The sequence below is a fragment of the Leptosomus discolor genome, chromosome 9 (assembly GCF_034619465.1).
Source record: "Leptosomus discolor isolate bLepDis1 chromosome 9, bLepDis1.hap2, whole genome shotgun sequence".
Classification (NCBI taxonomy): Eukaryota; Metazoa; Chordata; class Aves; order Leptosomiformes; family Leptosomidae; genus Leptosomus; species Leptosomus discolor.
In genome coordinates, this window is record NC_141399.1 from 15,139,575 (window position 1) to 15,156,054 (window position 16,480).

At 39.4% G+C, this 16,480-nt stretch overlaps 2 protein-coding genes across 3 annotated transcripts; both read right to left on the reverse strand.

The window, feature by feature from the left end:
- Positions 1-1,034: 1,034 nt before the first annotated feature.
- ACTR8 (actin related protein 8) lies at positions 1,035-10,555 on the reverse strand. Its single transcript, XM_086469996.1, has 13 exons — positions 10,433-10,555; positions 10,062-10,232; positions 9,092-9,202; positions 8,750-8,854; positions 7,959-8,132; positions 7,302-7,395; positions 5,125-5,257; positions 4,674-4,827; positions 4,039-4,134; positions 3,489-3,629; positions 2,813-3,077; positions 2,321-2,484; positions 1,035-1,657 (listed from the first exon to the last, which is right to left on the reverse strand). The coding sequence occupies exons 1-13, from the start codon at positions 10,553-10,555 to the stop codon at positions 1,514-1,516; spliced, it is 1,875 nt and encodes a 624-aa protein (XP_086326122.1). The 3' UTR covers positions 1,035-1,513.
- A 1,438-nt stretch (positions 10,556-11,993) lies between these two features.
- On the reverse strand, positions 11,994-15,830 carry SELENOK (selenoprotein K). Of its 2 annotated transcripts, XM_086470303.1 has the most exons (5): positions 15,777-15,830; positions 15,113-15,203; positions 14,275-14,355; positions 13,481-13,573; positions 11,994-12,289 (listed from the first exon to the last, which is right to left on the reverse strand). In XM_086470303.1, the coding sequence occupies exons 1-5, from the start codon at positions 15,793-15,795 to the stop codon at positions 12,286-12,288; spliced, it is 288 nt and encodes a 95-aa protein (XP_086326429.1). In that variant the 5' UTR covers positions 15,796-15,830; the 3' UTR covers positions 11,994-12,285. The 2 variants fall into 2 exon arrangements, with proteins under 2 accessions (XP_086326429.1, XP_086326430.1); XM_086470304.1 differs by lacking the exon at positions 11,994-12,289 and having other exon boundaries at positions 13,477-13,573.
- Between the last annotated feature and the right edge of the window lie 650 nt (positions 15,831-16,480).

Genomic DNA, 16,480 nt, shown 5'->3' on the forward strand with positions numbered 1-16,480 from the left:
TACTTGATAGGAGCCTCAGGTGCAGTTAAGCAGAACAGGTTTTCCAACATGACTTCAAGGCTGTTACTTTGTTGAGTTACAGTGTGCATTTACAGCATGTTTGATATTCTGTTGTAAGAATAATGTAGCTTTTAAAGTAGAGTAATTTACCCTTCACTGTGTACAAGTGTCAGTACCCACTGATGTGAAATTGTGAAATGTTTGCCGTGGAGAACCATCTGGATACCAATAAATCTAAACAAGATCTTTGTATATATGTACTTTCTCTTCTGCATCACAATCACAGGACTTTAAAAAAACCCTCCATTTCTTCTAAAACAGAAATTCTGGACCCTGCTCTCGAAGGGAATGCTCCCCTCTCCCCCCAAAAAACAAACCCAGCAATGGCATCTAATCTTGCCAGAAGTAAAATTTGAAGTATTGTATGCTATCTTCAATAAAAAAGAGCACAAAGGTCCTAGTCTTAAATAAAACACAGTAACGTAATCACAGCCTGCAGTAAAATACTTTCAGATAAGATTGCAGCATAATTTGGGTGGAAATACCCTTCCTCTTTAGAACTTAAAAAGGAAGATTAAAAGGAAGTCAGTTCTTTCTTGTGTGCTTTGTAGAAACTATATGCATTGATCTTTGATATTTATTATATTGTTATATTGTTACAAGTGTTTTAATCTATAATTGCAGATATGGATTTGAGGTGTGATCTGAGGGTGAGGGAAGCCTTCATTACAGCAGAAAAAACCCAACAAATAGCGCTTCTTTAACTAAGGATTTTTTGTTGGGAGAAAAAGCCCATGTGCCAGTACCACAGGACTGAGATTGGTGCTGGCTCTATAAAAATGCATCTAGTTCACCTCAGTGTATTATATTGGATTTTATAAATAGGGAGATAAGTGGATAACTACCATGGGATAACGAAAAGCTAGAAAGAGCTTTTGATGGTGAGAACAGGCAAGAAAAAAAATACTCCACTTTCAAATTCTTAAGTCTTTCCACTGAATAATATAATTTATTATATAAGGAAAATACCAACATCAACTGTAGTTTGGGTTCTCCATTTCACTTTTTCCATAATGATCTTTTATATAATAATTTCATCTCCTGGTAACACTAGAGTATGAATCAGAATAAGGCATTAAACCCACAGCCTGCGCTCTTCAGCTATTGCTTCTGTGTACATGTTTCTGGAACGACTCTTGGCTTAACATCTAGCACAGCAATATTTTATACCTCAAATTCCCCCACTGTGCAATTTTAATATACATAACCTATATAATATAAATGTAGCTAATTTGGAGATTACTGTGATACTCTGTACACAGAATTCAATGCATACAATTCAAAAGATGCTGAAGACTTTTGCACCACTTCTGGAAAAAATCTCAGTTGAAGTTACATTGTAATAAAATACAAAAATATATATCAGCAGAAGATTAATGCATCTGCACTGGAAAAAGGGGGCATTTGGGGAAAGGAATCCTCAATTAATCATGTTCCACTGTAAACATCTCCATTACCATACGAATGCAGCTCGCTCTCGTAACATTCTGACACCAAATCGCTGCCATTCTCGCTGATATATCCATAGCTCCTGAGTTGTATCAAGACAGGCTAAAACTGCACCTCCTTTCCAGGCAATCAAGCGGGGATCCATATCCTAAATTCAAAACACAGTTTGTACACAATTACTGGTGTAAATTTGGATAGTTCTCAAAATTTGTATCCTCATTTTCCCAACAGTGTTCACCACTTAGAATCTCAGGGGTTAAGGGAGGAGAAAAGAAGTTTTTAAAAATTATTCAGGAAAAAGCAGTGAGATAAAAATATGGAAAGAATATTTAAGTTGTTTAGAGGAGTCATTTTTTTTTAAAATGCCTTCTAGGCATGTCATGAAATCCTGCCCTCAGCAACAGAGGCTCTGAAAAGTACTCGAGTTTTGATTTTACAAATTTTGCTTGATGAATGCCAAATGAAAACTGCTCTTTTAATGCCATACTTTATTTACCTTAATAGTAATGAAAACCCCCTAACATTTCTTGCTGACCAGACAGGTTAACATCATGGGCCAGTGCTAACTCCTTCTTTAAGAATATGGCCTTTAGCCAACAAACACTTCAGCTCAATACTAGTAACACTCTTGCTATACCTCTAACTTCCTGCCTATAATTGGAGAGTGCTATGTTATAACCTGAAAGCTCTCCTAAATCTCCTCAGATGTGCAACCAACCTGTGGTTTTGAAATAATTTTTTTTTTTTAATCTTTTGATGATCTCAACCAATCATAGTTTATTAGCCATTTAGCTATCCATTAACAGTATACCTTAGGTCTTGTGATGACTTCAACATTTTCAACAACTCTTCTAAAAGAAGGTGGCATTTTGTTGAGAATTCGGTGTTGAAGAAACTCTTGAGCTTTATGAAACATAAGGCCTCCTCCCACTACTAAGATGGAGCTGTACATCTTCTTTTTTGTATCATCAGATGCTGGAATGAATGGATATATAGAAATAGATCTGTTTTTTAAAGTTAATACAGCTAAATAAAGTTAATACAAATAATATCCGTATTATAAAGAATTAGTGCAAGTTGAACCAGATAGAAACTAGTGTTTGCTTTTAAAATTATTTTTCTGTTCCCTGGAGATTCAAAACGTCTAGCTCAAGAAACCTCAACAAAGATGCAAGTATAAGGAACAGCGTAGGTACTCTAGAGATGATGAAAACATGTTACTTTGGTAAAATAAAGCAAGTTGCCATAAATCCACACTGACTGGCATGAATATTTTACAGAACTGTACAAATGCAACTCTTACCACAGCAGTCAATACTATGAAGAATGGCTTTGTCAAGGCCTAAGGCTTTGCCTTCAAACTGAGAAATAGCTGTTTTCCTGGACATGTGTGCAGTTAAAGGTTCCTCTGAATCATTTCCAGATATCATACAATCACTCTGGGAAGATCCCAGTTCCACGTCTTGTGGGTAGATCCTCTCTGAAATGTCTGAGGCTTGGCCTCTCAAGTCTCCCTCAAACGCACCAGGCTTCGACATAGATTTTCTATCAGCTGTAGCTTTTGCAGACTTAAAAACGAAAAAACAAGTTGAACTACAAAAAATGCAAAAAATACATTCAGCAGGTTACACAGCAATGAAAAGACTTAACTAAACACCACTGTACTTCTCGTTACCTTTTTGCACAGAAAGGTTAAGCATTGTATTATTTCATTTTACTCCTCATTTTCCAAGTAAGGGTTTTATTTTGAACTCTATCAGATGTTACCAATGCCATAATACGAACCCCTCTTAAGACTCTTAAAATAAACAGTTCTAATTAAGCATTGTCTAGACATCTGTAATTCCTTACTCTAAATTTATTTTTTAATGCTTCTGGTCCAGATAACAAACTTTGGTTTCTGAGATGAGCTAATGAATCCTGATTTTATTCCTCAATTAAATAATACTTAATGAAAAATAAAACGAGCATTCACACACCTGCTCCTGCTTACTTTGTGTGGCTAGCAGATAATGTTCATCATGAGGATCCTCAGGGTCACCCTGTGACCTGTGTTGCAAAGTGGTCATTTTTTGTCCAACAATTCCAAAAGTTGCTGGATAAAACAGAGCCATTGGAGCCTGAAGAACGAGAGATTTGACATGGTTTTACTACATAGTGTTGGGGAATTTTGTGTTTACTATAAAAAAAGCTTGTTCTATTTTTCTCACAATTGAAAATTAAATACACATTTCTTTCAAATAGTTTGAAAGGTGTCTTCAGCTTTGTATAATTTAAAAAACCCCAAACCATACAATTGTACGTGTCTGTAAGTGTCTTTACAGATTCAGGCATTGAAGTCCTGTGCACCCACTAGTGCTGCATTAGGCACATTTGTACATATAGGAATTAATTTAAAAACTATCAACAAGCAGATGTTAAGAAAAATCCCACAGGCTTAGTAGCACTGGACCGATCCAAAGTGTGGCCCTGAGCCTGAATGCTGAATGTAATTCTTGTAATTTAAGAAAAAAAAAATTAAAAAGTCACCTGTAATTTTTCATCTCCTAATCGGAACTGGTATAATAAAGCTGGAGAATCTGGATGACGAATCTGGAACTCATGGTCTTGCAATCCAGAAATATCCTAAGGTCAAAAACAATGTAAAAAAAAAATAGTTGTATCTTTTACGTCTCTCTATCAAGCTGCATAATTTATTTAAACTGTAGGAAACAATAAAAAGTAACAAAACTCTTCAGACTGTGAATTTCATTTACATATTCTTGCACTCTTTTAAAATTCTTTTCTTTGTAGCACGATCTGCCCAAACAGCTTTCTACATGTCTAAACCTCTAAAATGTGGGTTTGTGCAGAAAGAGACCCGCTGGCAGATCTTACAAAACTGATGTTGAAAAACTGCAAATATACAGCTACTATCAGCTTCTTTCAGAGATAAGAACAAACTTTGCAAGAGTAGGGATTCTTTCAACTAGAAGAAAAATAAAACAAGTTACAAATACTTCAGGTGTAAAGCTTCTTCAGCTATTGCCAGTATTCTACTGAGTAAATTATTACATTTTATTCCCTTTGCAAGCAATTGTAGACTTGCAGAAGGGTTCCTCTCAGTAGCATTCTGTAATGGAAAAAAAGAATTACTTAGAGAATATACAATTTTCCCTTCTCACCTGGTCTAGATGGCAAAATGTCTCCTTTAAGTGCTGAAGCAGCAGGCAATCCAACTTATTAGTTAACTGACAGTCTCTGTACGGGAATCCTGCTCGTTGCATAAGCCAATAAAAACACCTTGACACATCAGATCCTCCATATGCAAGGCACAGCCTAAAGCACAGAAAAGAAAAAGATTATTTTATTAATTTGCTGAGATACTGGGCTTTTACAGCAGCATACATAGGAAATCAAGCAACATTTTAGACATGCTGTGATCATGACCTCCACATAGTTTGTAAAGCACAGCATCAGTTCTGCCTGTTTTCATCTTTTGAAGATGACAGAATTCTTTAAGCTTCATACCGTAACATGACGACCCTGTCATGCAGCTCACAGTAAAAAAACCCTTGTATTTGTAAAAAAAATTTCTGGTTTTTAAAATCAAGTCTTTGGTAAACAACTAGATACCTGGTGTTGCGATGGGAAACACCATCTTCTACACAGCAAACGCTTGTCTTCTGATCTCCCACATCTACTATACACGCGCTGCTTAAACCACTTCCGAAAGTAGCACAGACAGACTCCTGGTGTACAACAATTCCTAGCAATATGAGAAAAAATTAGATCCCATTTATGCCAAGCTCCAAAGCCATGTTGCTGACATTTAAAGGACATCTTAATGTCTTTTAAAATCTACTAATAGCCTGACTCAGCACTGAAAGTTTGTATATTTATTGAAGATGGGGGGGGCTACTTACAGATTTTTTTTAATTGGGTAGGCCCTTAAAAGTCCTGAGAAAACCTAAGAGCGGGGTGGATGCCTATATTCAAATGCTCTTATTTTTTGCAAGTTTAAAGATACTGCCTCCAAACTTTACTTGTTTTTGTACCCAGCGTTGCAGGGTCTTGGTTATCAGATGCACATGAAGCGTCTTCCCAATTTTTTCTAAATTTTAATGAACTATCATTACCATTAGCATTTTAGATATGTTTTTTAAATAGTTATAAAACAAGGTGCAATTTCACTGTCTGATTTCCTTTCAATCCACCTTTAATTCTGTAAAAGAGTATCTTTGTATTTGTATCACAAGTCCATACTTAAACCTGAGAAGTACTGGAGGCTTCAGTCTATCCTTCTAGCCAATGAAGGAAAAGAATAGCTCAATGGAGCTGTGCTTTGTAGACAAAAATGAAGTAGAATTACTGTTATAAAGGCAAATATTTTTAAATACAATACAAGAATTTAGTTATGCTGTGTAATTAGTTCAGCTCTTCACCAAATTATTATTTAGCAAATAGCACTCTGAAGACTTACTAATGATGCTTTCTGATTTTTCACTTTCATGTATAAGATGAATACGAAGCTTTGTATTTTCTTCTTAGTTTTCTTCCTGCTCCTCTGAAGCTAACACATTTCAACTGCAAATTCTTCTATCCTAGTGCCAGTACATTTTTACATAGTACTATTATTAGGTAATGTTCACATTACTTCTACGTAACAACTCAGGTTCAAAATAAAACCCTTACTTGGAAAATAAGGAGTAAAATGAAATAATACAATGCTTAACCTTTCTGTGCAGGAACTCAGGAGGAATCAAACCATTATGATCAAAAACTAAAACTATAACAGCCAATATGGCTTGTTCATTTTAACACAGTGAAACAAACCAAATATCTATATGAATGTGAACAAAATTTAGATCTCATGAGATCAGTCTCTTTTTTTGCAGTGTTTGTTTACAACGTGCTTAATTCTTTCAGATGGGAAGCAATAATATCTAAGCACATACTCTGCTGAGAGTAACACTTGGGAACTGTTTGCACTTTGTACTGATTAACTATTAAACAGCAGCGGTATTAATCCCCTACATCTTACAAACAACTTATAGTTTGACTAGTCTTTATCATTTAACTTATTCTTGTCCACTTTTTAAGCCTTTTTCCTTGCATACCTAATACAAAAAAAGGACTGTGCAGCACCAAAGGTACTACTGCTCTGATTATTTCAAATTAAGCTCCATATGGTTGGGCTACGGTGCCTTCTGTGATGACTTGCCGTGTTTTCTCTAACAGTGAGATCAGAGACAGATGGCTAAGACCACAGCAGTTCTTTCCAGAAGACTAGCCAGAACTTCCAGCAGTTTAACTGAGAGGAAATGGCATTGCTTTTTTTCCATCAGAGGGCCTTTCGGTCTAAAAATAAATATGCAGAAGCAGCTAACAATTACTTGGTTATTTTTTAAAAATTGTACTGCTCGTCTATATTTAGCATGTGCACTTTAGCAAGTCTGACATCTCTTATTATGTCATCCTGTAGACAGGACAGTAGCATTATCTTGCATCACTTTTGTTTTAAAGTCTAAGAATCTTAATACTCTGTGGATTTAACGTTGTGCATTTTAGAAATCCTTGAGAAATGAGGCTGTTGCTACTTTTATCTCAGCTGAAGTGAGAAGCCCACGGTTGGAATACCTAATAGCAAACGATATTGCCCCCTTAAAAGAGACAACAGTTACAGGAACAGGAAAAGATGAAAGGTGCTAGACCAAGCCAAACTGGGATGGATGTGCAAAAATGTGCCTTAAATGTAAAATAAAAATCTTTACATCATTAATCATTAAGTACTTGCTTATGTATGGTTTTACCTGAGAAGCCCATCTTCATTAGGATCATATTTACCAGTTCTTTCACGTGTTGTTTATTATAGATGTCTGGAATTAGTAAAATGCATCTGTAGTACTGAAGAGAAGAACAGTAAATCAAAGCCAGCTCTCAAATTAAGTTTCTCTTTACATTCTTGAATACCTGATGCTAAGGAAGAAAGCGTAATATACAAGTTATTAAAAGAAGCAAAATTATGGAAAGGGGGAAGGGTTTTAATAATTTAAAAAATGAGTTCAGAGTAAGTACCAGGTTAAGAGTTTATAGGTCACTAAAATGTTTAAAAGTACATCAGATATGAAAAAAACACCTACTTGGCAAGGAGAAATTATGAAAGTCTTAGGTACCCATTCATTAGTTGCCTCCTTTTTAGTCAACAAAAGAATCCCAAACAGACTAAGACTGAAATTTCTATAAAGGGACTTCCAAACCACCTTGGCAGAAGTTCTATTAACAATTTCAGTCTTAAAGACATGCGCAAAATTACACATGAAGTCTTAGAAACCACGCTCACCAGCAGAAATAATGTATTCTTTAAGAAAACCACCAGTAGGAGGCTAACAATAACAGCAGGTTGCTTCTCTCTTATCGTAACATTTACAGAAGTAAATACAGCCCACATTAACATGTTCACAGCTCACCTTTAGGTCTTTCAATGGTATTTCCAGATATTTTTGTATTGCATGTGACCATATAACTTCAAGGTCTGCTAATACTGCAGTGAGGGAGCCACCAGGTCCTGTGTGGAGATTCAACTGCCCTCTTCTAATAGGCCAATGTATGTTGTAAGAATCTAGTGGATTAACATACAGCGCCTGAAAATAAAAGATGATGTTCTATGTGTTGTTTTTCCCAAAAGATTAGTAACAAATCCTAGAAAAATATTTCAGAAGCAGATACAAGACATACAGCAGCACTCAGACAGATGTGACAGCAAAAGGATTGCTTTTTAACAGGGCTTGATTATAAAGCAGTAAAATAAGAGACATTAAATACACGTTTACATTGTTTGAATTTTCATATCCACGGACATCTACCAAACATAACGGTATATTTTTCCATTATCTCAAATTAATAACTAAAATAAGTCAAAGACTCGTTGAAGCTCATGAATATCAAATCACTCAGCAGTGATTTCATGGGTTATCAGATTCTTGCCTTTTCACTGAATTCTATCATATGGCCAAGGTTCTCACCTAGTCCCTGCAGAAACACTGATTTATAGCAGCAAAGAATCCAGAATACTTGTTAGGCAGATGGGAGAAACTGTCTGGTCTTGCTGAATGTAATACTCAATTAGTCCATAGTAAAGCTTCTCATGTATTGTTTGGCTAATTTCAATACATACTAACACATAGCAAACTGCTACTCATTACATAGCTGCATTAAAACATAACGCGAAGCCTCATTTCAGCAGAAAAATGAATCTTACCTCTTCTCCTACCAAAAATTCAGGATGGTTTGATGTGTTTGTCCACTTGGCCCCAGAGCTGTGATCTAAAATAGCTGGCCGCATCTGTCTGTTGTATGACCTGGCCTGAAATGTGATCAAAGCAAATGCTGTTGATAAATATTTTACAGGTCACTTTTTATGCATGAAAGAAAAAAGAAACTACCCACCCCTTGAATCATTTGAAATATTCATTTTCTCAGGTCACACAACAGCACTATCCATATTTGTTGTGTAAAGAATATCTGTTCTCCACTAAAATACAGCATCACACCAAATGACTAAATGAATGAACAATTTAATAAAATCTTAAGAATGCGTTACCTGATCAGGTGACACCGGTATACGCCTTGCGCCATTTGACATCTTTTTGGACCATATTGCTTGGTCCACCATTTTAAGGCCATTTTGTCTCTGCTCAGTACTCTCAGGTTTCTAAACAGAACCCACAAATATGCAATGTAAATACTTACTTTCCAACTACATGTCTGTACACTGGTAATACTGAAGCTATTGTTAAACATTGAAATCATTACTGTAGTTGATAGACTGTAGAAAGGACAGAGGTTTGTACTATGTAAAATGAACATATGCTTAATGTTAAATAAACTTTTTTTTATATTAGAGTTCCCAACACCTATTTGTGTAAGTCAACTTGAATCTTTTATCTGATTGTAATGGCTGCTGGACTTCATCTCCAGAGTGATGAGCTCAGGACATTATCTATTTAACTACAGAAATATTAAGTAAGAACAAAAATATTTAAATATATCTCAATCATTTAAAGGTGAGGTTTAGTAGTAGAAACACTGATTTGATTAACGATTCTTTTGTACAGATTCAAGTTATGGATTAGATCACTACATATATTTTTGAGCAGGGTGGACTAAAATTACCTGCTACATTATCCAAGTTACAAACCAACTTGTAACCAATGCATTCCCAAACGGAGCAGTCCAACTCTAGTTCTACAGCTGCCTTTCCATAAACAGAAATACTGTGTGTGCTTTCAGACCACAGAGCAGAGAAATCATCGAGTACAAGCCCTCAACCTATCAATTTATTTGATTTAGTTCATCACGAACAAATCAAATAAAGCCTTAACACAGGCTGGTGCAAACCTGCTGGCTTCAGTAAGGTGGCATCTACAGCACGTTAAAAGGGGAAAAAAGTTCTGTGGAAAAACATAATGCAAGAGGGGAAGATAGGCCTGACACGACTCAAAAAAGCCAGACAAAACCCATCCATTTCAGCAAGTTGTTTAGAGGCGCCACTGATGCGTGGCCCGGCTTACGTTGAGCCCGTCCCGCAGGAGCCAGCTGTCTCTGTAGGCCGCCTGCCCTTGCTGCTTGTGCCGCCGCGCGATGACATGGGGGATGCCCACGGGCAGCGTGTCCGTGGCCCTCCCGAGCCGCAGAGTCGTCGAGCCAGGGTGTATCACCACGATGAAGTTGCTCTGTATTTGCTGAAAGCACCACAACGCGCATGGGAGTAGGCCGCCGCCCCCGCAGCCGCCCCCCGCCCAGGCCTTTATTTAAAAGGCCAAGCCCGGGCCCCAGCCCGCACCAGCCCCAGCGCAGCCGCTCGGCCAGCGGGAAAGGAGAGCCGCCGTGAGAAGCCGCCACGGCCCTACCCCTCACCGCCCCGCGGGCGGCCGAGCCTCACCTCCTGCAGGGACTCGGGCACGGCGGCGGGGACGATGGGCCGCTTGACGCCGCGCTGCTCCCGCTCCCGGTCGCGCTCCTTGTCCTTCCCGTTCTCCGCCTCGCCCTTCTCCGCCTGGGTCATGCTCCCCGCCGGCCGGGCGGCGCCGGGCGGAAGCGGTTCCTGCGAGGGCCGAGCGGCGCCGAGCCCGGCGTTCGCGCGAGGCGGAAGCGGGCGGGCCCGCACCCGGCACCGCCCCTCAGGCAGGTACCGCGGGGGGGCTCGGTGGCCCAGGCGTCCCCTCAGCGGCGCCGGCCCCTGTCCCGGGCCGGCCGGGCCCGACCGGGCTCGCAGCGGGGTGCGGGGAAGCAGCGGCTGCCCCGGCCTCTGCGCCGAGAGGACGAGCAGCGGTAAGGTGGGAGCCCGGGGAGGGCCTCCGCCGCTGCGGCCAAACTCCGTCAGCTGGGCTGTTACCGCCGGTGGGGCTGGAGGAAGGGCAATACAGCCCTCCGAACGGCTGAGAAATACTGTCCGTAAAATATCATAGTACGGCTGATATACGCGTGATGCACCTGCAAAGAACTAGTGATGACCCACCTCCCCGTACACACCGGATCTGTGGGCGGGAAGTTCCGTTATGAACTATGAAGACGTGACGTTTGAGTGGAGCTGAGGAAGATCCGTTTATTAGACCGAAGCCTGCTGTTACACAGCAAGTTCAAAAGACGGTCACTTTGTGTTGCGTACGTGCAGCAGGAGCGGAAGCCACCGGAGGGGGCGATTCCACCGGAACTAGCTGGCAAAAGCCAGCTCATTAGGTTGCTTATGTTAATCAAGAGGCATTATTCGATGTTATTAACTCCCTGCTACAGAACCTATTAGAGAGGTTTAAGTAAAAAAAAATAAAATAAATGCAGTGGCACCTAGCAGATCAATCTGGATTCTTCGCAGCTAATCTTTTCTCAAATAGATGCAGCCAACTGAACAAAAAAAAAACCCAAACCCCAAACAAAACCCAAGAACTACAGTAAGAAACTTCCATCCTGAAATGGGGTAAATTAGTTAAAAGGTTGTTAGTTTGAAAGAAAATAACTCTTCTGTGTTAGCACTCAGTATGTGAGTCGGTGACCTTTTTGTTCATGTAATAAAAACAAAGCCTAATTTTATTGAAAAAAGTCATACCAAAATTCGTACAGCAAAATAGGCTTATATGTTTGATTAAGTTTATAATGGAGAAGGAAGCTGTTTCAAGAGGTGCTTATAAAACAGGCATGTTATAAACCCCATTATGGATCTTACGGAAGCAAGTTTGTAAAAGGCAAGGATGGTAAGTCATCTTCAAGTTGCATTTAGAAGTGTTTTTAGAGTATCATTGATACCATGAAAATACAGCAAAGTACAGAATGTTAGTACTGACAAAAACAGAGTAAATACAAAACCTGTTAGGAAGCACAGCTTTAAGTCTGACTCTTGAGGGATATTCTGTATCAAATATAAGTATGTTCAAATCTTCCTCATTTGAACAGAAAAGGGCTTACTGCAGACATATATTTTTTTTCTAAAAATGATGAGAAAGTCAGCCTTGTGACAAGCCAAATATAATTTACTTACTACTTTGCAACTACAGTAAAATGTTCAGAAACTATACAAAGACTTTAGACAGTAAACGTGTTTAATATAACTGTGGTTCAGTTACACTGGATCCTTGAAGAAGGAGTTCCCAGTACAACTTCATTAATCTGCTTGTATCACAGAACAGTTCCCAGTTAGACATACACATCCACAACATTCAAGCTCATTTGGTCCACCACTGAACTCTTCTTCCCTTTCATCTTGCAAATGTGTATGCTTTTGCCTGCCTCTTCAGCAGGAGTTTACCTAAAAGATAAGTAATTACAGTACATTTAAAGACAAGGCCTTTCTTTGTGAGATAAAATTATGTAACAATTTTTAATTTGGCTAAATGAGACATGCTAAAGGCTCGCAAAGTTCTGCTCCTGCACAGATTATTACCCTGCCATTATTACCCAAAAGCCTTCCCCACAGCCTGTGTTGGCCTCGTGTCTAGTCAAAAAGTAAAAAACCAAAACAAAAACCCATCCAAATGGAAAAAAAAAAAAAATGGGAAGAAGCGTATCCTTTTTCTAGGGGACTGAAATACTGGTGTATGTGTTTTTTTGGACTATAAAGTTTTTCCTACAAGACTTACAGGTATTAACCACCTGCAGGTGTGGTTTTTTGTTACCATAACAAAAGTTACAATGGGGAGTGATTCATGAAAAAGAAGGAATGTTTACTTAAGTCTTAAAGTAAATTACACCATACTATATATACATTCAGATGTATGTATAAAACCCACATTATATATATATATAATAATATATATAATATATAATTTATATATAATAAACACGTTAGATGAAACTCCCACCAGCCAAACTAATTACTAAAATGGAATTAAAGTTCAAGCAGCCGAAAGAAATTTAAAGACCAGGGCTTTTAAAATGTTTTTTGCCCCCCTTTTTAAGCAATTCTGATTTTTATGCTATACTAGAATTCAAGATTTAGTAGATTCAAGATTTAGATACATAGCTGTATCACTGTAACAGGAAAAAAGATTTTTACTAATAGCCTTTTAAAAACTTTATTATTTTTTCTTTTCTATTGAGAAGTATCTACTTTAAACCAAAAAGCCTCAAGTGTCATACGGTAACTACTAGAAACGCAAAAAAACAAGTCACTGCTGATCTGGACAGGACTTTAAATTAGCAGCCAAAAAAAAGATTAAAAGTTATAAATAATTTTTTATCAGCTGTGTTCAAAAGTCTTTGCTACACTTGATATATCTGCTTCTATGCAATTAAAAGTATAAGCTCACCATTTCTGAACCAAAAACCTTTTAACACCCCCTCTCCCTTTTCCCCCCTTACTGAAAGTATCTAACCGCTTTGATTCTCTTCCTGTTCTGATAACTTTTGCAAAAGGAGGGCAAAACACTCCATCCTGCCTTAACCTTCAATTATCATTGTTTAAAAAAAAAAAGAAGTTCGAAGCAGGGTTTAGACTTACCTTCCTCATCCACCTCCAGCCATTGGTGGTGGACTGGGGCCTCCACCCCAGTGATTTATTCGACCCATCCTTCGGCGAGGATGTGCTGGAGGCCTGAAAATCAAGCAAGGAAAACAATATCTATTTAGTCGGCATTAAATTGTTAAACTAGAAATATAATAACGCGGTCTCTAAATGATAGTAATTAGAAAGTTAGAATCTCTGTAAAAGTTGTTTGGGTTTTGTGTGAAAAGCAGTAAAAAACCCCACCCCTAATCCCACTTTCACAAAAATTCTCTTATGCAAATTGTTCTCGTTACCCCTGTCACACCAGACAGAGCTAGCTAAGGGTTTTACACAGTCCTTTTACAAAAAAGTTAGGCAACCCATTAAGAACAAAGAAACACACTAACTATAGACAGTGTTTATAGAATACTCTAACAAAGTATTTTGCTTTATCTGTAGGTAATCTAATACATTAAATGACTGATTTAATACAAATCAAATGCTGAGTATAAGCAGTGTAACAAAAGAAGAATTTCAACAAAGATACGTATTTTCAACAAAGATATGTATTTTCTGTTAGGCATGTCTGAAAAATAGTTTCAGTGAGGGTTAGACTATACTGTTAGCACAGCTGTCCAACGCTATGTATTGTTATCAACAGGTTTCAGACAAAATACTGCAAATGAACAACATTTTAGTCCTCTTAACATGACCTGATTCAATGCAAATCACAACTGTAATCTGAATAATTATGTGATTTTGCTAAGAGAGGAAAAAAAATCAGAACTAGTGTGAATATGAAAAAATACCCTCTTCCGTCACTGTATCCTGAATAGGAGGAAGATGTGTAGCCTCTTCGTCTCAAATCTGGTTGAATAATGCTCTGGAAACTGAAAAATAGAACATGAGTTAGGTGAGTTGATTGCTAGATACAGATTTGGAATTTTTGGATTGCAAGATAAGAAATGGCCTGAAGAACAGCAAGTAGTGTTCAGGAGTGAATAGTGTAACTTCTCAAGATCATTGTTGTTTAATACATCTTGGCAATTTTTCTCCTACATATGAAGAGAAAATCTGAAGTAATTCCAAATTACAGTGAGGCTCAAACTATAAAACCTAGTTTTCTGGTAAATATGCAATAAATAGGCAAGAAATGCATGAAGTATAAACCTGTAACAGAAATAATGAATAACTTTTCTTTTAACTGGCTTTGATCTGAGGCCATAAATTTGTGATTGTGCTGAGTGATTATTTTTACATAGCCAGAATCTATTGCCACCAGTAAAAATTCCCCAAATAGTATCTTCATTATTTGATCAGCTATTAGAAACTAGCTGTTTAACATAAGTATATGCTTTTTATTTTTGCAGTATTAAAATGGAAGAAATGTAAGAAAACTCGTTTGAGCTGCCAGTAAGTTAGCATCACTTTTCATATACTTTTCTTTTTATTAAATATACTATAGCGCTTAATAACCAAAGCCACACAGTCATAGTAAAGCATTCATGTATGTTTTGGGGCCAGTAAATATGGAATGCTGAAGAGTAAATCTAATATTTTTACTGTTGTTTCACTGATAGCACTGAGTAGCTTCTACCTATGGCAAATCTACAATAAAGCTCACCAAAAGAGTTAATTTCTACTTACAACAAAACCACAAAATCTGCTATTGACCAGAAGAAATCTGTTATAGATGACAAACGCCAAGGAGCCCGACTCTGGTTATCCAAAACTTGTCCTGTAACATATCAAGATACAAACCACCCAGCAACGTTTAGCATGTGACACTGTACAGTGCAGTACACAAACAGGCATCTGCTGAGTCTAGAATTTGCAAAGGGGATGGAGAAACTACCCTTCGTGGGCAAAGGCAGCAAGTTTCATTCCCTACAGGGTACTGCCCAAGTCCTCCAAACAACGGGATCCCCACCACCAGACAGACACGGGGTCCAGGTACACCGACAACCCTCCCCCCCGCCCCGTACGCGGTTAAGCTGCTGCTCTGTTACGCGCCCGGTGTACGCAGAACACGCTTGGACTTTTCAAAGTCCTTAAAAACTGTTCAGAAGCACGCCAGGCTCAGACCCAGGCCCCAGAGAAGGGCGTGGACGTGGGGCTCGCCCCGGACACCGTGCTGGGCTCTCCCGGGCACCGGCGGAGCGCGCTGGCAGTGCTCTGACCGGCATAGGCCCGATGCGCCCCAGCCGCCCCCCGCTCGCTGCCCAGCCTCCAGGCCGGCCCCCGCCGCCCCGCTGCGCTGCCGCCAGCCCGCTGAGAGGGAGGGGAAAGGCGCGACCCGGCCGCCCCTCACCGTTGGAGATGTACACCATCGTGACGGCCCGCGCGCGCTGCCCCGTCACCTGCCCTCGGCCCCGCTGCGCCTGCGCGCCCGGGAGGCGCATGCCCAGAGCCTGCCGTGGTGCCGGGCTCCTTGCTTCCGGCTGACGGGGCGGAGGCGCTGTGGGGTGTTACTGTGCGGTGGCGGCGTTTGTTTTACGGGTTCCCTCGCCACAGTAGTCGTAGCGGCCCCGCTGCGGGGCCGGGCGGCGTTCAGGTGGGGCATCTCCTCCCTCAGAGCGGGCCGTTCTGGTTCGCTCCTAAAATGCATTTATTGTAGCGTAACGCTGTGTCGGAGCTCCCGTGCCATACCCGATGAGCGCGTGGTTTTACCAGCAGTAACGGGAGACAATAACGGTTGTTAGTAGTATGCCAAGGTAGCTTTCATAGAAATTAAATGTTCTTGGTAGTCGTCCATGGTTAACTTCCGCTGGATCTTAGGTAAGAGCGAGCGCATTTGTCCTTTATCACGGCCTCAATTTTCTCCAGTTGTTGGAGGCAGCGTCGTCCATCCCTGTGGTTTTCTCTAATGGAGTATTAAAACTTGTAAGTCGCTGCAGAAATGTTAGGAATATGACCAAATGCAGGTGTTTATTTAAAACTTCTCTCCAAAGGGAACTTTTGTTCCTTTTGTGTAATGAGAGGTTTGTGGTTGAGTATATTCCTATTATGTTGGTG

What these genes read in the sequence shown, in the direction of transcription:
- ACTR8 (XM_086469996.1), bottom strand. Translation starts at nt 10,555, where the DNA reads ATGACCCAGGCGGAGAAGGGCGAGGCGGAGAACGGGAAGGACAAGGAG. An exon ending in TGCCCGAGTCCCTGCAGGAG is followed by an intron (nt 10,233 to 10,432) that starts GTGAGGCTCGGC and finishes TGGTGCTTTCAG; the next exon opens with CAAATACAGAGCAACTTCAT. An exon ending in TACCATTGAAAGACCTAAAG is followed by an intron (nt 7,396 to 7,958) that starts GTGAGCTGTGAA and finishes TCTTCTCTTCAG; the next exon opens with TACTACAGATGCATTTTACT.